Source organism: Squalius cephalus (assembly GCF_949319135.1).
Source record: "Squalius cephalus genome assembly, chromosome: 16".
NCBI lineage: Eukaryota > Metazoa > Chordata > Actinopteri > Cypriniformes > Leuciscidae > Squalius > Squalius cephalus.
The window spans coordinates 34,323,178-34,343,913 of NC_137137.1; the positions used below are offsets into that span (position 1 = coordinate 34,323,178).

The 20,736-nt window shown below is 38.6% G+C and overlaps 1 protein-coding gene across 2 annotated transcripts in view; it reads left to right on the forward strand.

Moving 5' to 3' along the window:
* The window catches only part of gnb1a (guanine nucleotide binding protein (G protein), beta polypeptide 1a), a 44,398-nt gene that overhangs the window by 10,449 nt on the left and 13,213 nt on the right, over positions 1–20,736 (forward strand). The window contains exons 1-3 of one of the 2 annotated variants that reach the window (XM_079896285.1): positions 16,427–16,596; positions 18,969–19,081; positions 20,605–20,643. In XM_079896285.1, the coding sequence (XP_079752411.1) occupies positions 19,025–19,081; positions 20,605–20,643 (96 nt within the window). In that variant the 5' untranslated portion in view covers positions 16,427–16,596; positions 18,969–19,024. Of the gene's footprint in view, positions 1–16,426; positions 16,597–18,968; positions 19,082–20,604; positions 20,644–20,736 lie in introns of those variants that run through there. The other variant, XM_079896284.1, reaches the window with a different exon arrangement.

Below are 20,736 nucleotides of genomic sequence, written 5' to 3' on the forward strand. Positions count from 1 at the left end.
TCGTAAGGGAAGGCCTCTGGTTGTGGTCCATCTATGGAGATCCTCAGACATGAAGAGGTGTTCCACTTTAAGCTGATCTCTGAGGTGTGTTTTTACCTAAAGATAAAACAAAAACAAACTAAAATACCACAGCGTAATGTAAAGGAAATGTGTAATTATATGTTGTGCTTTTCAAAAGGATGCACTTACCTTGTTCATGGTTGAGAAATCGTTCAGAGTTAACAGTGGAAACCGGGATAACAAGTGCAATGCTCACAAGAAGGACCAGGAAGGGGAACAGAGTTCGGATTGAAGTGCTTGCATTTCGCTTTATGAAATGTAAGTCTTGGAAAACCATTGAAAACAGGCATATTTATGAAAAGGTACTTGAAAAGTGCATGAATTATGAAAGACAATATATGTGAAATTAGTGTTTATTTTTTTAAATAAAACAATCTTTTCACGCAAAATTAAAACTGCAGCCCGTCTGATGTAGATATAGAGCCTTTTCGCATACTTTTCATATACTTGAATAGCCATATGACTGTAATATTGCTCATAAGTATATGATACCGCTTTCATTCTTCAGGTCAATCATATATTCATGAGGAAAAAAAATCAGTTTGAATAAGGAAAGCGATATCTTTGTCATAGTATCCTTTAAATGGTTAAAATAAGCACAGTTATAGCATGTGCTGCACTTTATTGGTACCTTTTTTTTTTTTTTTTTTAATCTATTTACCTTTTTTAGAATTTGAAAGATAATAAAGATATTGTTTGATAAGTGAGGCCTCTGATTGTAATCCTAGAAAACCAAAGAAGTAGTGCTTAAAGTGTTTGAAAGTCCTAGAATTTCATTTGACAATATCTGTACGAACCCTGCAACCCTCTCTGCACACCTTGGCAATTGAATCACCATTGGCTAGTACGTTTTTTTGGGTTACTCGCCAGACCGATATACTGTTTTTCCACCAAATCAGCTTATCTTTGTAAAATGGCACAGCTTTTTAAATATCTAAATCTACACTCTTAAAATCAGTCAATCAAGTATTATATTATGAATGGAATTAATAAATAGATACATTTAGCATTTAGCGCCTTCATATGTAGAAAGTTGAAAGATTTTGGACAGGCGTACGAGGTGTGCAAACATGGGCCTGAAGGTGAACATCTGCCACACATCTGGACGTCTCCTCATCTCTGCGTCCTGATGAGGTGTTATGAATGGAGAAGATCACTATTAGGGTATCAGATAGAATGATTAGTTGTGAATGGGCAGAGGAAAACCACTGTTGTATTGATTTACTACTGCCTTTATTTTCAGGTCCCTGACACCCGTGCCGAGTGTTGCTGTACGGTTTGCACTGTTTCTGAAATATAAATAAAGTTCTTGAAGGTGGTCCCTGTGTTTTACATTGAGTCCTTGCAGCACAAGCCTACAGACACCATCTTTGGGAAGCTGCTTTGCAACCCCATTCGCACGGCCTGAATCTAAATACAGTTATTTAGTGACAAACATGAGACACGACAATCTTATCAGAGTAGGATCATGTACAATAATAATAAAATGAAGAGGAAGAAATGGTAATAAAGGAAAATAGAAAGAAAAGAAAGATAAATAAAAATATTATTTCTGAATATTTGTTCATGATGGCACAAATGATGCAGTTATTAAATTTACCATGCTTTGTGTCTTAAACCGAGGCATATCCACGCTTGTCGAGTCTACAAGGCAAATGGACATTTCAGGAAAATAGAAATGAGTCTCCTTTTCCTGAGAAACAAGCGTTCCTGACCTGTCCTGCTTGCCCATCTCCCCTGCTGCGTCTCTCTCTCTGGTCCCGACCCTGATTCAGCCTGGAAACTAGCAAATCAACCGGATAACCAGCTTCCCCGTCTGGAAGTTTCTAACTCAGTTTTGCTAAGACCTCGGTTTGAGACTCTTCTGGACATCTTTATATGTGGAAAATATCTTTCAATATTCATCTGGATTGAAGGAACAAACATTCTACGTCAGAGTTAAAGTTAACAATACAGTCGATATCGGTTAGCGTTAGCCTTTGTACAACCTTCTAGCATCGACCACCCGGCTGTATCCAACGTCAAACTTAGCTGTCCTTAGTTGCCCTTAATTACATGCTTGCAGAAAAGGTGCTAGAAGAGTTAGGTGTCCGCGTTCAGAACACACTCTTATCAGAGTTAGCTTTAGCGCAGGGGTTTTGGACAGATTTGTGCAGGTGAGCGTGTTCGTGATGCTTACCGTTGGACAGTCGTCTTCTCGGTCAGTAACATCTGTGAGTGATGACGCCAGTACACAGAGAGACGCATAGAAACACCCCGTGTTTTAATCTGTTCGTGTCATGTGAGAGAGAGATGCTCAGCCAGTCTTCTGTACACAAGATTTCACGCATTTTAAAATCTATTTGTGGCGCTCAGACTGGAGATTAAATGAATGTATGGGAAACATTGTATGGGTATAAGAATATCTCGCATATCAAAAGAAAGAACAGAACATCTGCTTTCAAACAAAACACCTTTTTCATTCATTCTTTATCAACACGTATCAGCAAGAGTTTTAACAAAAAGCTGAAAATCGAGTTTTTGTCATAGACTTTGTGTGGATCAGATTGAGAACTATGATCAAAACACAGATGGAGTAGATCGAGTCGTTTCCGTCTTCACGGTTTCGACGTTTCATTCAGATGACGATTTATAACATGTTTCATGATCACGTTAGCATACTTGTGTGTAAGCAACTTCTGGTGGCTCTGTGGATGAAAACAATCTTATGATGTGATATTCCTTAATATAGTTATTTATTTTAACAGTACATTGAGTTGGCCAATATATTTCTGTCTTCATTTCTTCAAGTTAAATCAAACTTTTATTTTGGCGTTTTGTTCGTGAAGTTCATCCATTATGAACCGTGTAAAACAATGCTCTAAACCCTTTCTCATAATTTATATTATATATTTATTATAATTTATATTTTTTTATATTTATATTTATTTATTTCCCATAATTTAAAGGCGTTTTTGTTGTCATAGTCTTGCATAGATTTTAGCTTCTAGGTTTTGATAAAAAACGTTTTGAAAGAATTTGTCTCACAGAAAAAATAACTTTAATTGAAAAATATAATGCACATGTATATTCTAAAATAAGTTTGTTACTCAAAAAATAGTGAAAGTATTTGCAGAATCTGAACGATACTGGCCCGACCGGACCGGCAGCATGAAGTAATGTAAAGCAGAACCTGAGATTACTCTTTAGTGCAGTTTTATCATGGCATTATGTGTGTTGTGTTGTGTTGTGTTATTGTGGTCACCACGATGGCTTAAAATAGACTAGGCTCATGTCAGTGGTCTGTAATGGCCCGTTAATGGACACGCCGGCAGAACGGTTCTCCTCATGTCATTATGTTCAATCACCAGAAATCTCTTTCAGTATGTCATGTGACCTACATACTTTTACATGCGCACTTCCCTCAAAACCAGAGCAAATATTAGTCACAGATGTTCACTCCTCCTGCAGTTTTGTAGATGTAGATTGAATGTCACTGTCCACACAACCACACTAATCACTAAGTTGACAGGAAGCTGTGACGGTTACAGTCTTCATCAGCGAATGAGTAAACACATGTGCTTGTGAATGTATTAAACCCACAGTATTGGCACCCATGTTCAGTGGACAATATCATTTACCTTAGACTAGAAGAGGAAGTGGATGCTGTGCGATCAGGCCGTCTTGAGTTCAGTGCTGCCCAAGAAAGTGTGTAGTAACCAGTGTTGGGTAATGCGTATGAATCAGTCTTGATCATCATGTCTTGATATTCAGGCTTTTGCTCTGAATTAAAATGGTAAAAATGATTGGATGATGTTTATTTATTTTATTGCTGATGTCTTGGGAGAGCAGGGTGACCAATATCACACTATTTACTTCACACATAGTAAATAGCACACGCATAACTTTCTGAGATGACATGCATAGTTACTAGAATTAGAAATAAATAATAAGTACAGTATGCAGTGAATGTGTTAGGAATATGACAGCAGCAAACTGGATATAGCGCCACATAGTTTGAAATCAAGTGTGTCCAGTGACAGCCGAACTCTCCTGTCCACACACACATCATGCACAGAACACATGCGTTTTTATGCATTGAAATATCAATGTGACCTATTCAAAGACTCATTTAAATGATATAAATGCATATTTGCCGACAGTATATGAGAGAAGCATTACGGGGTCATAAAGGGGTCATATGATGCTTTTTAATGTTTTCCTTTTTCTTTAGTGTGTTTGTGTATGATCAGGAAAGTTACAAAGCTCATAGTCTCCCACAAAGGGATTTATTCAATGTAACACAGATTGCCTAAAACGCCTTAGAGTCAGAGTCCAGATATTACTTCCTCAAACGTCCACGGCACAATGTGAAATATTAGCATAATGCCATAATTTCAGTGAATTAAAACGATCTGCTCAAGTCGTGCTGGAAAACCGACGACATTATTATTAATTGTGTTTAAAAATGCTTTATAAGCTTTGGATGCTGAAGCTCGCGATTATGGAAAGTGGTCGTTACATTCCTGAGATGCACTTAAGGTGTTTGGCCAATCACAACGCACCCGGTCTGCTGGCCAATCAGAGCACTCTGAGCTTTTCAGAAGAAGGGACGTTGTAGAAATCAGCGCATTTCAGACAGTCTGGGTGTAGAGGAACTACAATAATGTACAGTATGTGAAAAATGTGTTTTTTAAACATTAAAGCATGTTAACTTATTTCATTACACCCAATAATCAAAAGAATTAACTTTTAAAATAGCATCATATGACCATATTTTAAATATCATATTTTAAAATAGCATCATGTTTAGTTTTCTTCTGAGATCTAAATCAGAGATGCTATTAAAAACTTCAAGTGTGACAGAACAGGTCAACATGGTCTATAGGCAATTTATACAATATTATTATTATTATTATTGAATAATACTGCAAATATTTGATCTACTCCTCAATCTAGTGTCAGTTTTTACCTTGCACTCAGTATTGGTGATTCATATTTAGTTGGATTGCATTGGGGCTTTTATTGCGCTGTTGCACCAGCTCTTCATTTTCCACTGCAGGCTCTCAGAGCGAGACTGTGATCGCAGCGCTGCTTGTCCTCTACAATGGCAGGTTATAAATAGATGTGCCATTGACAGCACAGGAAAACTCTCCTCTCCTGGACGCGTGACGACTCTAATGTGTAGGTGTGTGGAGGGGAAAAATCGATTCACATATGAATCGCGATTCTATTTTCCACCGATTCAAATCGATTCATACATTTCAAAAATGTATTTTTACAAAGAAGGCGGAAGCTAAGCTTACTTGACACTTACACACAAGAAGCGTGTTCGTGTAACGAGCAATACCTGTTGTAAAAGCAAATGATCATATCCTGGATCTGAGGCTAAATCACTAAATATTGAGAACGCAATGGCATGTATTATTTTTCTAACTCCAAACTGATCGGAACCAGCTGATAATCACGTGACTCGATACGTCTCTCAACTTAACACTCACTAATCCATCACATTTTAATGCTGTAAAAGACTGAGAGGTGAATGGCTGAGCAGCGGTGGCCTTGAGGACACTCATCGCACTTACAAGTTGTGTGTAATTGTGCTTTATTAAATGACTCCAGACTAATCAGCACTATCAGTAGCTGGTGTTCAGTTTGCACACCGCTGCTTTCCTTCTGCTCCTCTGAACTCTTCATGTTCTTCACTAAAGCTCCAGCTGAAGAGTTGCCAGATATCACAAGCAAAACCAGCGCCTTAAAACACCATATACTAAGCAGACATGGCTGCACTAAACTAGCAGGGCAACACATTTAAAAAGTAGAACTAGTATTACCAATATCCTATAAAATGTTCTAAAAGTAGATATAAAAGTATTTATTCAAATATTCAAAACCACACAAAATGATGTGAAAATTCGGGTCTTGGCTAGTGTCCTCGTAAATACAGAAACACGTGACAGTGATGGACACGTGCACTTAAATTAAGTTGATTGTAATTAAAATTAAAATAAAAAAATCTAAAATTTAGAATTCCCCCACATTTTCCAAAATGAAATTCAGGCCCTGAATATATTTAGATAAATTGATTGAAGTAAAACCAATAACATGAGATTGAAAAATAATAATTCAACAAAACTTTAATTAAATCTAATTACAGTTATGACTTGTATTTAATATTAATCAGTTGGGGGCACAGATTTTGCCTTGTGACGTGCTTTTAGATTTACACATGGTCAATACAGGATAACATCACAACATTTATTTGGTGAATTAATTTTTGGTCCGTTTTTGACAACGCAAGATTGTTTCTTGATTCTGTTAGTGGTTGTATATGGAGTATGTGTTAATGTGTAGAAGGATTGTAGAGCAGCAGTGCTCTGAGGATGGAGGCCAGGTGATGACGCTCGTTTCTTTGAAAGGGCAGAGTGGAGTCAAAGATTCAGGCTTTTAAGACGTGCCCTCCAGCATCTTCATCCTCATCTCCCTCCTCCTCCTGCATTGTGCGTCTGCTCCACGCATGAGTGCTGAGGAATATTGCATACTCCATCCCTAGTGCATGACTGCAGGCACACACACACACAGAAGCGGCCAGGCCTATTCAGTGTGTGCATTAATGCTCTGGACACTCAATGCTTCACACACTTCATCACTTCAGGCTACAGACAGACACAAAGCGCTGTGTGAGAGAGGCGGCCGGTGTGTGTGTGTGTGTGTGTTAGGATTGTGTGACCAGTGGCGGCACTCAGAGAGAGTGGACATGCTTTCAGAGAGTGTTTTTTATTTATTTATATGAATCTGTGCCATCAGATGACAGCTTTACTTCTGAATTTAGTACAGTGAGGCGCACACACTGATTCTGTCCTCCCCATCAACACTGGATCAGATTCACCAATTTGTGCTGGATCTAGATTTGCAGATGGCCAATAAGTATTATCACACAATTTAATTGAAATACAAAAAAGAACACATCTACAACATTGCTGCAATAATATGTGTTTTACATGATTAATTTTAAAAAATTGAACACAAGATTGACGTAAAAAACATGTTTACTCACCCTCAAGTCGCTTCAAACCTGTATGAATTTTTCTTCTGCGAACACAAAGGAAGATATTGTGAATAATGTCGATAACCAGACATTTTTGACCCCATTGCCTTCCATGGTAGGAGGAAAAGAAAAAAAAACATTCTTCAAAATATCATCGTTTTCAGGAGGAAATTAATACAGGTTTAAAACGACTTGAGGGTGAGTAAATGATGACATCATTTTCATTTTGAAGTGAACTCTTCCTTTAACCATGTAAATATTTGGTACAATGTGCTTGTTCATTTTGTATTGCAAACCACCTTTTGTAAACCACAGGTAAGGTTAGAGACCGGTAGACTGATGTGAGGAAAATAAACTGCCGCATAACAAAATGTGGAAACATGAAGGGGCTTGAATACTTTCTGAATGGTCTTTAGGACGACATCTACCGCCAAAATCGCTGTTACCAGTCACAAATCCAGTGTTTTGCTCAGGGAAGCCTGACACAACAGTCTGCTGTTGCTAATATTTTAATTTCACAGCTTAAAGTGATGATTATTCCTCATATGTGTCATAACGTGAACTTCTAGAGAAAGGAATGACTTTACACTGAAAAACCCCCACATTTGAAGAGCAATATGTTTAGTTACTTGCATCACACATCACTTCAGGAAGGTCAGACTTCAGTGTCGGCCAGTGTTGTGTTTCAGTGCTGATAGTGTTACTGGCTGAAGCCTGTTTAACACATTGAGTGTTTGTTTTGGACCCTGGGTTCAACTCTGAGTTCATGTCTTATTGTGGAATGGCCTTGTCTCTTTCAGCCATCTCGACTAGGCAGTTTTACTGCAGTTATACTCAGAAGTGAACATATGACATTAATCAGTCGTTTCTTTGAGTATCTGAATGTGTGTGAGCTGTAGTTGAGTGTGTGTGTCTGTTCTAGTTTTGCGGCTCACCCCACCCTCCATTTCCTGTTTGTAACACATGCTCTCAGCTGACTCGCGAGGTCATGTGACAATACTGGTGTGCCATATAACAATCGATGCATTTGCCTCCAGATATCACACGCTTTATTACAGCTCTGTGATATAAAGCCCAAAAAACTAAAGATATTTTTAGATATGGCTAAAAATATCTTTAGTTTGTTGGGCTTTAGACAGTGTTCAGTTATAGGGCTGCATCTAGCTATTTTGATAATCGATTCATTTTATATCTTTGGTTAAATCATTTCATTTCTTTCCCCATTTTTCTGTATTTTTATAAAAAAAAAAAAAAAAAGTAGTTCAACATCCTGCCCAATGTTTTCTGCCAAACAATGTGTAAATTCAAAGCTTTGAAAACAAGTATTGTGAGTGTATCTATGTAGGCTATGTCATACATTATGTGCAAACAACTGGCTAAAACATAAACGCTACAACTCCTCGCCCACAGTTAAAGCAAAGCTCACTCTGACATCATACATCATAGCAACTCGTGTGAAATGAGTGCGAGATGGCAGCTGGTATCTTCTGTCCAGTGCATATATGATTATATGATAGCCTATATGATTGAGTCGGTTATTTCTTTGTGCCGTTTTGATCCTTTCTCAACGATGGATACTTGTTCAGTCGGTTCAGGCTGGCTTTGAGCTGTGCTTTTGTTAGTTTCGATGGACTTTGTCGACATGTATTGATCATACAGTTTATTTTTATGGCGCTGTTTGAAGTGTTGGAACAGGTTTGTACAGGTTTCTCTGCTGGAGAAACTACGTACAATTTACAAGCATTTTACCCGCGTTATATGTTCTGTAAAAAAAATCATATCTGCGGCATATACGCCGATACCGATATATCTGCGACAGGCTCATATCGGCTTACAAAATCGTCAGACCGATAAATCAGTTGGGCTCTAATTTAAAGAGTTAATGCACAGATCTAATATACTGTTACACAACATGCGTTAGCTTTCTCAAGTAAATGGGTCCCAAAACAGAAGAGAGCGAGAACGCGAAGCTGATGTTTATTGCCTGTGCCTCTGGCAACAAAACGATCCGGCTCGGAATCGTAAAGACGTGAGACTGACCGGCGGGTCACCGGTCCAGGCCGATCATGCGGAAAATAGGCAGATTCCAGTCCCTGGCCGGTCGATCGGTTTTATTTCTTGATTAAATTATAAAGTTATTTGAAAAAATTCTCAAACGCATTAAAAATAAATAGATAAATATATATTTATAAATACGCTATAAAAAATCAATTAAATTATCTGGAAATAACAATGCAGTCGTGCAAATTCATATTAGTATCACATCATTCTTCAAACCAGTAACTGCTGGTCAGTTGTCTTCTGTAATGTAGTCAGTTAAATCACTCATGAGTCAAAGACATTGACTGATGAAAACTGATAAAACTGTCCAGGATGCTAACATCAATCTTTACTATGTCAAGAACGGTTTCTCATCCTAGTTGGATGCAGTGGTGTGGGAATCTGTGACGCTTGTGCATATTTGTCGGTTGTCATGGTCAGTCAATGTGAAAACAGAGCCAGATCTTTGAAGTGAACTCACTGCGAGTGGTCTGATGCTGTGCACTTTTGTGTGTGTTTATAGCCCTCGGCACCATTACACTGTTGCACCTGTACACCTCACTTTAGAAGTAATAAATGATTCCTTCTGTTGCACTATATATATATATATATATATATATATATATATATATATATATATATATATATATATATATATATATATATATATATATATATATATATATATATATATATATTGTGAAAAGCGCTATACATATAAAAGTGAAGTGAATTGAATATATTCATCTGGGTTTGTGGTCTCTTTGTACAGCACAATACTTTTTTTTTCCCATTTCAATTTGCATGTTATACCCCTGAACCCCCAGTCCATGTCAGGGTCATGTATTCATTGAGGCTCGTCCGTGATCTAAAACACCTATCCTGAGACCTTGGGGAAAAAGCAATGCTTTGTGAATGAATCGTATCTCTCCGCCAGTGGAAGTTGCGCAGTCAGTCTGCACTGCAAGCGGCGCGCGCACATTAGAAACGCTTGGAGAGTAGGCAGCTCTGCTGGTAATTGGAGCACATATCTATTTTTGTGGCGTTGCGTCACGGCGCTACGGTCTCCGCTCGCTCCTGCCGCGCACACAGCTCTCTCCACTACAGCAGCCTTCTGATCAATGAAAGACACTAACTTTACCAGTACAGGGTGGAGTTTGCTCCCTTAAATTGATTTACCGGACCATCTTTGACCTTTATAAGGGCAGTTTTTTTTCCCTAACCTTATTAAATGTATGTCTCAGATTTAAAAACTAAAATGATAAAATCAATTAGAAAAAGACAAATCTTTGTTACCATTCAAATGAACTGAAATCAGCAAAATCCATCTTTGCACTGCAGAGGCTTTGTGTTTTTATGCATTTACACGAGACAGTTTAACGCAGCTCAGAGGTGGCATTTACACTGCATAAAAATGTTCTGAAATTAAAGGGTAACTAAACCCTAAACCAACTTTTTTTTTAGTTAATGATCTGTAAGAATGGGGCTTTGTTAGTGCTGTTCATTGATTCGAGTAACTTTTTTGACATTTGGGTATAAAGTGTTTTAATTCTACAATATATGGTGTAAAAACGTCTGAGTGCTGCCCTCTTCAGGTTGAACGGTGGCTACTGCAGTTGAATTTTCCTATTGGATGTTTGCGGTACTACGTGACGTAAGCAGGTTCCAGCTCACCACGCCCTCCCTTGGTACGAGCTACCACGCCCCTGGTATGAGCTAGCGTAGATTTATCTGTATTGTACTGTGGTCAGGAGGGTACGGAGGTGTAGTGTTGCTGGTTGCAACAGCACTGCTGGACTGCATAGCTTTCCAGCTGACTTGGAAATTAGGCGCCAGTGTTTGCATGCACTTGGCCTGGAAGACCGTGAGTGTGAAACCTGCATTTTACACGGGATTGCTTCTCCAACGCAATAGAGGTGGGAATGGGCTTCTCCACACAGCTCGCGCTGAAAAGCGAGTGCCAAACGCTGCTCCTCCTGCATGGACTCCACCACCGCAGCGGCGTCTTGATGTGAGTGATCTTATATATTATCACAATTTATGGTTAGGCTAAAGTTAATCCTCTGGGGTCGACAAACGCGCCGGCGCATTTTGCTGGATTTTTTCACATAGCGGCAAAATATGAATATGCCTACAGAAAGCGCGCGCTACTGACATCAACTCGATAAAACTCATCAGATGCATGTACTTTACGTCCGACCCTGTGAGTCACTCTCCATTTTAGAGAGTCTGACACATAGACTGTAAAAAAAATAGGTGCACGCCCCCCGCTCACGGTTCGTCCCCTCTATCTCCGCTGGGGTCTGCCCACTTTTCTCGCATTTTTCAAATATAGTTACCCTTTATTAAGGTATACATTTTTGATTATGAAATATGAAACTAAAACCGCCTGTATGTGGCAGCAAAGTCCAGTCATTGATTCAATCGTTTCATTCCAGATGACTCTTTCTGAATGGGTTCATTGAATCACTAACTCACCCAATTAGTTCAGAAACACAGATTTATTCCGTGTCTGTGTGTTGCTCAGATGTACAGACAATGTAGTCTTTAAAATGTAGTCTTTAAAATCACATTTGCAGTCATGATGATATTTGGCACGGCAGTCTTGCCTGTGTGATATTGCTTAACTATGTTATAAATATTGAAAGCAAGAACTCGTTCAGTGGCATTGCCCTTATACCTAGAATTTCGCTTGCATTTTTATTAATTGAATGCCCGCAAGCCTATAAGTTCCTGCCCTGCTTCTGATCATTCAGATGTAATATTTTCAGTTGACAGGCTCATGTGAACCGGTTTCACCTCATAAACATAAATAAACAAAAAGACAATGTTCAATGTCTGAAATGTAATCAGTCGCTCACAACTTGCTTTTGCTCTTTTGACTGAAGGCATGAAAACTTGCCGCATGCATTTTGAGTTATAGTTATTATTCAGATTGTATTATACAACTACTCATGAGCTGTGATTTGGTGTAAATATATATTTTTAGTGCTATGGCAACGATTACTCTTGATTAATCGCATCCAAAATAAAAGTTTGTGTTTACATAATACGTGTGTGTGTGTAATTATTGTACATAAGCACACCTGCATGTATACATACTAGGGCTGGGTTTCGATTCAAATTTCAAGAATCGATTCGATTCCGATTCTCAAGATCTTGAATCGATTATCATTATTCGATTCGATCCGATCCGATCTTCGAGATTTAGATAATGGTTTTTGAAAAAAGCATTTTTTTCCAGCTGTTACCTGAATTACAGGACTGTAGTTATGCAACATATTGATACTATTATTATAGACATTCAACTGCAAATTAATGGAGTATTGGTGGTTGTAAAGAACAATCCCCCTTCCAGAGTGTTGATACAACTGCTTTCACAAACTTGCACTGGTGTAGACGACCAAGGACGCAGAGGTATATCAGCAGCAGTAGACCGATTATTTAGACGCGAACCTGATGTAGGCCTATTATTAAAAATGACATTAAGAATTTTCCAAAAAGCTGCTACAGTTCAGATGCAAATGCACCTTTATTTTTTATTTTAATGATCAACATTTAGAACACATTTGTTCTAAGCCAGTGCAAATGTAAACAGATTGTTGGTTACTGGCTTCACAGTAAACAGACAACATTAACACAGTAGAGATGCGCGGATGGGCTATTATTTCAACCGCATCACAAAACTCATCTGTCCGCACCAACGTTTTTGACCAATTTTCAAAACAGCACCCGCCCGCCATCCGCTTAATGTATGCATATATTTTTTATTTGATTGGTTAACCGCCCGCCACCCATCCGAAAATATAATTTTTCGTCACGTCATCCGCCCGATCCACGGTTTATCCGCGGAGTCCGCGGCTGTAACCGCCAACCGCGCATCTCTATCAGAATGTAAATAAAATTTGAACTTACAAAACCTTTGCTTTTGTCAAGCTCGTTCTCTGCATTGCTTCTGAACCCGAAATGGTGCCAGATCGCAGCTTTGAGCGTTTCTGGAGTTTTCAAAGCAACCGCTTGCTTAACGTTACTGACGTTGTTTTAATGTCCTTCCACCTCGCGCGCATGCGTGAATTCAATGACGCGGAAAGTTAACGTTCCCGGGGAAAATCGATCCTCTGAGTTACGGATCGATCTTTAGAAATTAATATGAAAATCGATTCAGAATCGGTGAATCGATTTTTTCAACACAGCCCTAATACATACATACATACATATATATATATATATATATACATACATACATACATACATACATACATACATACATACATACATACATACAGTACATGCAAATATGTGTATTTATATATACAAAAGAATTATACACACTACACACATAGCACAAACTTTTATTTTTGATGCGATTTAATCGTTGCCCAGCACTAATATTTTTACATTGACGTAGTAATTTTCATCTGCAAAGCGACTGCACTGGTGGCATTGTAGATCCTGCCGTGTGTATGGTGGATCTGTGAAGCCTCTGAGTTCATGTTCAGATTAGATGTTTAATGTGACCTCAAGCCGGGAGGAAATCAACATTTCCATTCAGAAGTGTCACAGTAGGAACAGACAGGAGTGCATTGACTTCTTCAGGACTCAGGTTCTGCTGAGATCTGTTTGACGCTGCTCGCTCTGCTTCAGCAGGAACTGTGTCGGAGATCACGTCGAGCTGATGTTATCTGCTGCGGCGAGGCCTGTGCAGAGAGGAAGGAGTTAACGGCCTGCAGCTCGTGCTGGTCTTACATTATTAAACCCCACAGAAACAGGGCAGCGTGTAATAAACCAGTGCCCTGCTCACCTCCTGTACCGCACAGATTTAGCTGCTCATCTTCGTGGACACGGTCACATCATTTCCAGGAGGACTCCGCTGTGGCATGTTTAAAGGAGACCTTCTTTCCTTGCCTGAACTGCTAGGCATTATGTGTGTTATGAACAGGTTCAGCTTCTTTGAAACAATGGGTGTTGTGAAAAATACATTTAATTTGACTTGACTTTCCTAAAAAAAAATTGATTTTTTTTTTTCTTCAGTCAAAAATTGACACACTGTCTGGTAAAAGTAACATTAGATGAAGTATGTTTGCAATTGCACATGTAAATAAAGTCTCTGGCTGAGCAAATATTTGCTTTGCTTTTCTCTTGGCATGTGCTGTGGTTCGCAGTTGCATCCTTGATGTTTATGTAGCTGGTTAGTTTGTGCATGCGTGGTTCATTGCTGAAACTCTACAAGACAAGCTAGCATGCATTAGTGCAAACAAATGTGTCTGAGCAAGATGTAGATGCAGATTTATCTGTATTAATAACATCAAAAAAGTGTAAAAAATAAATAAATCTGCAAGCTGATAAATGGCCCGTGTGGTTCAATCGAGCAGCGCCAAGTCTGTCCTGCTTTTGGAGTGTTTCCAGTGGGTGTTTCTCGTAGGGCGGGATTCATGTTAAGTGGGACAGTTTTTGCCATTGAGATCGATTGGGGAAAAGTGTCCCAATAAACCTGAGTTCACCCCCACATAACAGAAATGGCTACACATAATTGAACAGAGTTTGTGCGACCACTAACAGAATGTAGTTGTGATCTTATACGTTACCATTCAAAAGTTTTGGAAATAATTAGTCCGAAATTAATACTTTTATTCAGCAAGGATGCGTTAAATTGATCAAAACTGACAGTAAAGACGTTTTATGATGTTACAAAAGATTAAATTTCAGATAAATGCTGTTCTTTTGAACTTTCTATTCATCAAAGAATCCTAAAAATGTACACAACTGTTTTAACATTGAGAATCAGAACTTTTTCTTGATCATCAAATCATCATATTAGAGTGATTTCTGAAGGATCATGTGACACTGACGACTGGAGTAATGATGCTGAAAATTCAGCTTTGATAGAATAAATTACACTACTGTATATTCACATAGAAAACAGCTGATTTACATTGTAAAATATTTCACAATATTACTGTGTTTACTGCATTTTGATCAAATAAATACAGCCTTGGTGAGCAGAAGAGACTTCTTTCAAACACATGTTAAATGTTTGAACAGTAGTGTGTGTGTGCATATATTTGCTATTATTAATATTATTATTTCCTGTTTCATCTTTAGTGCTTCACACATAAACCAGCGCTGTTGAGATGCACATAATGCACCCAAATAATGGAGCAATGGTACATTTAATAAGAGTAATTATTAAAATTACTTGAAAAATTTAAAAAATACTTTTTTGCTCATTATTGTTGTTAATTTCATCTTAAAGCTCAATGCTTTACTGTTAAATTTCCACTAAATACACATTTAATATAATTTGTAACTGCACTTACTAATGTAAAACAATAGTAATTTTATGATTAATTAACTTCCCCAGCGCTACCAAATCAGGTGCTGGCGTCTCTATCTGATATACATGTAAAATGCGAACCTGTTTTGTGGTTCATTGCTTCTTCCCTGCTGTTCTCACTTCATTCTCTATAACATTTGAGCATAATATCCACATCTCTGATTCACAGACTGTTACTTCTATCCTATGATTGATATCAGCTCTGCTTTCTTGGCTCCGGTGTTGCTTTAAATGCCTGTTGTGTGCTCATGTCCAGTGGTTTTGTCATATTCATCACATGTAGAATGTTTTTGTGAAACTTAGGCTATACTGCGAACAGACTGCTTATTTTAAAGGTACAGTTGTGTGGTGTTGGAGAGCAGTGTTGAGGTGAAGCTAAAGCTGTCTCCAGGTTGAAGCGGCCGCTGACCCCGTATTAGCAATATTAACGTGACACTTTATCAGCTGGATTATGTGAGGCTTAAACCGCATCTCTGTGTCTAAACGTGGAGCCGGCCAATCAGCCGTTAGCGTTCAGGTGAAGGTGTTCATCCAGTGTAGATCCACACAGAAGGTCTTTGGTCGCTGGAGACACAGGAGCTGTGTCTGGGAATACAGAATCCAGGTAAGGCTTTACTTTCCTCTAGAAATAAGACGGCTCACCTGAGGGAATGGTCATGCGAGGGAATCGTGAGCTAAATCGTGTGCTTCTTTTGTGGGACCTCTGATGGCTTTTTGTGCTTTTAGATGGATGTTTTGTAGTGACTAGAGCCTGTGCTGAATAAGGCGAGATGTTTCTACTGTAGGAGTGTGTCCTCACACTAGTCGTCACTATTGTTGGTCAGAGGTTTGTGTTCTTGTTCATCTCGATGTGAGATGCGAGTGAAAGTGTCTGCAGTGGATTTGGGTCAGCTGGAGAGTTCATCAGCAGATTTGGTGTTAACCGGATTTGTGCGTACGCGCTGAATCAACTGTGTCCCTGGATTACAGGAGTGACATTGAGAACGGGACGAGCTCTGTGTCTATGTCCACTCGCACTCTACTCTAGCGTCTCTGACCAACCAACCAACTCTTGACCCACATAATTCAACAAGCTTTTACCTTTGGATTGATTTCTTTCAGTGAAATACAGAAAGTACGGAACTTATATCGCCAGGTATGGGTATCTTTTTTTATGAATACGGTATATTTTTGTTATGGCTTTTAATAATTTGACTTGTATAGGGCTAAGCGTAATACCTATTTGGAAAAAGAAAAAAAGGTAATTTTATATCTCTGAATTTATGCGTGTCTTACAAATTAGGTTCAATAGGTTTAATGCGAGAAAACTGAAAATCTGATCAAGGAATGTTCTGCACAGTTTTTCTTGCGGCAAGATGACCATATATAGAGAGATGGGAATAAACAGCAATATTTACCGACGTGTAATTTTAGCTAAATATTTTAATATTTAAAACAATGCAACATATCTGAACATATTGGCATTGTGGCAGAGTTTGTAAATGGTTCAAGGAAATCAGCGTATCAACTCTAGCATTGCTTGACGTTTTAACGAGACTCTAGTAAAACATCTGTCTTTACACTCATACCCACGAGTCAAGAAGAGATCATTAAACTACTTACACTTTCTGTCATGATTGTCATGTGTTAACAAGACAACAGCTTACTCCAGGGTTTCTATTGAAATCAGCGTTCTGAAACATGTTGACGTGAACAGGTTTTTTTTCGCCGTTGAAGCCATTAAGAGAAAGCTCTTCTTTTTTTCTTTTTTTTTTTGCCAAAGTGTAGTCGTTCATGCCAACACGAATGTTCAGCACGAAAATTCAGTCCATTTTTTGAGTTTTTTTTTTAATTCAGCACAACTTTCAGTTTCTGACACACTTGAAAAAAGAAAAAAGTTGTCAAATTAGTCCTTTTAAATGGAAATTGTCATGTGATGTTCTGTAATGAGTTTGTACTACAGCCATTCAGATTTTTGTATTCACTATGGTGTTTGCCAAACAATATTAAATGCAAGAGAATCGAGACGAGAGTAGGAAACAGCAGCGGCTCTGAGCATGTGACCCAAAGCACGAATCTCATTGGCTGGCCGGTTTTCTTCAACAGTGTGATGAAAAGGTTAGATCACCTCTCAGAAAAAAAAATCCATTGCATTGTCGGCATGCAAATGTTTTTGTCAATAGTCACCACAGGATATACTCAGTAGATCATCCCTGATTTTTTAGGAATGTGTATCCGATCGTAGGGTCTAATTAAACGGCAGCGTATCATATTCACTATACAGTAATGCAATTATCTGTGCTCGGGCGCTGAAGTGTTTGTGTAGTTGTGTGATTGTGTTGGAGACACACAGTAATGGTGATCTTTAGCACCGGCTCGCTGCACAACACTGTTGCTAAGCAACGGCTTCACGGGTTGGCAAGGACACAGGCGGAGAAAGAGACGTGCTCGCATCCCTTCATTAGTGTTGGAAATGTCTTTTCTCACTGTGTCCAGTGGTAACGGGGCTCTAACTATAGCGCTGATGTCAGCTGTGCTTGTGCATGTTGTGGGTTGAACGACTCCGGTGTATAATGAGGCTTGGTGTCTCCATCACGGCGATCAGACGGGGTTGGTGTGCGCTGTTCCCAAACAGCTGGACCTGATCATGCAAAAACAGACCTTTTATATTGAAATTAGCATCAACTAAGATTGTTACACGGCTCTGTGGAGTACTTGATTTTGATTGGTCAATAGCGGCATCCAGCGGTGTGTTATTCCCAGATAACAGCCGCTGAACACAGAAACACAGGCTCATCCGGGTCACTGGAGTCAGCAGTGCTATACACTCACTAGGAACGCTTTTTCCTCATGGAAGTTTTGCGTTTGGTGAGCTAATAAAATATTAAAACTCAGTCAAATCAATATTTTGTGTACAGTTATTTAATTATGCCATCCAGTATCGTGGACTCGCTCTCTCTTGTTTCATATAAACACAGCTGCTGACATTTTTTGACTATTGTTTTGCACATTTTATAAGATACAAACAGGTCAGATTTTAAAACAGTTTAATCTGAAATCAATATCTCTTTTCTCCATAATTATTAATGTGGTGAAATGCTGAGTAATAAGAGTTATGACTGTATACCGTATCCCTTAAATGTCTGTCTAGTTTGAACTTGCCGCTGAAACTGCTCAATATTTCAACTCGGATCAATATTTTGTGTCCAATTATTTACTTTTGTGGAAGTATCCGTGTAACAAGCGGTATAATGTACATCCAGCCGGTTGTTATCTCAGAATAAACCCCTTCAGGCTGATGAAGACCTGATCCTGATCACCCTGTCGGGTTTATTCTGCGATAACCGGCTGGATGTACATTATTCCTTAGTTCATGTTAACCAACAAATCCTAAATTTGTTTTGATGGCAGTTCATTAACTTGAGGAGGTTGCATCTTTAAATGCACTGCCACGCAATGTACATACATGTAAATCAATTGTTTAGTAATATGCAGTCAATAGAGTAATGTTGTTTGTGTGTTTTTCAGATCAGTGCGAGCGGCAGTAAGCGGACGGAGTGAAGCCCATCGTCTAGCAGAAGAAAATGAGCGAACTCGACCAGTTGCGTCAGGAGGCTGAACAGCTGAAAAACCAGATCAGAGTCAGTCGCTGCATGCAAAACACGTCACACACACACACACACACACACACACACACGCTCAACACTTTACCATATCATATCGTAATAGGCTACATATACATTAATCTGGATACATTTGAAAATAGTGTTTTCTTTTCAAAACGCTCTGTGCACACTAGGGCTGTCAAAATGGCTGAAAAGTTAAATTCGAAATTCTTAAATATTTGCAAAATTTGAATTATATTCAAATTCTAAAGGCAATACTTAATGTTAGAGGAAAAAAATCCTGTATTGTCTCCTATGCCCACAAGAGGGCGCAAGCAATAAGCAAATATAAACCAAATCTAGCATCGCATCTTTTATTGAAATGAAATGACACTTTTTAAAGTACATTAACTTTTGAAACAATTATTCTTAAAATATAGATTCCTTAATGTACATGCAAGGAAAATTAGGGTACAATAGTGCATAAAACTGTGTTCAAACACTCTTCAACACACAGCGTAATGAACTACATGAACACACAATAGCAAACTGCCGTTCAGAAACACACCACTTCTAGTCACTACTCACATCTACATACTGTTCGTCAAAAACAACAGACGCGCGACTTGATCTTCAGCGAGTGCTGAGTGCCTTTTGTTGACAATGTTTCCAGCTGATGAAAACACACACACACTCAGCTCTGACCTATGTGCGAGTATGGTCAAGTGTGTCGTTGCACGATTTTTGCCACCAACTGAGAGGGTTTTCGTCAGCAGGAAGAGCCCTTTTACGACATTTTATGAATTAACTGGATAAACTAACAAAAACAAACCGCGTCAGTTACGTAATCTAATGGCACACCAAAAATTCTAATGCACGTTTTTTTCGTTTGAATGTGCAGTTTTCTTTTTAAATTTGACAAATATTCCAAATTCTAATTTTTATTTGACAGCCCTAGTCCACACCAGCGTTTTCAAGCTTTTTCCAAAAGTGAACACTGAAATGTTGGAAAATGCTAAAATGATCTTACTCTGAGTGCATGAAACGTAACAAAAGATTATGAGATGATACCAGACATGATAAAATTCAATCATTTCATTGGCAAAATATCCCATCACTCACTTGTGATCAATCGCCACTCCATGTCTGGTCTAAAACACAATCGCCCTCATGTTTTTTGACGCCGGACTGTTTTCTGTCATCTTTGCAGGAATGTAATATGAAGATTGTACAAAGTAACATTTATCCTCAGCAACGCTCATTACACACATTTGTTTTTGTTTTTACTCAAACACTGACATGCAGTGTCATAACCAGTTTTTCCTCCTGTTTTTATCTTAACGAACTGCCGCAGGCAACAAGACATTTTACCAGTCACTCTGTGACGTTGCTATAGGCTTATTGGCACAAAATCCACGAGATCGAAAACCAAAGCGTACTTTGGGCTTGCCGCTTTCTGTATGATGCCTGGTTATGACACTTCTTTGCATCTTGACTTCTGCATCTGTCTGAAGTTTTGTGTTTGTGAATGTGGCTTTATCTGTGTTTTTCTTCTCAAGGATGCACGGAAAGCATGTGCGGATGCCACCCTCTCTCAGGTAGGACTCTTTAAACATCAAATAAACGTCTCAAATCATGTTGTTGTATTGAAGATGGAGTTTTATATGGGTGTCTCTTGAACTAGGTTTTGT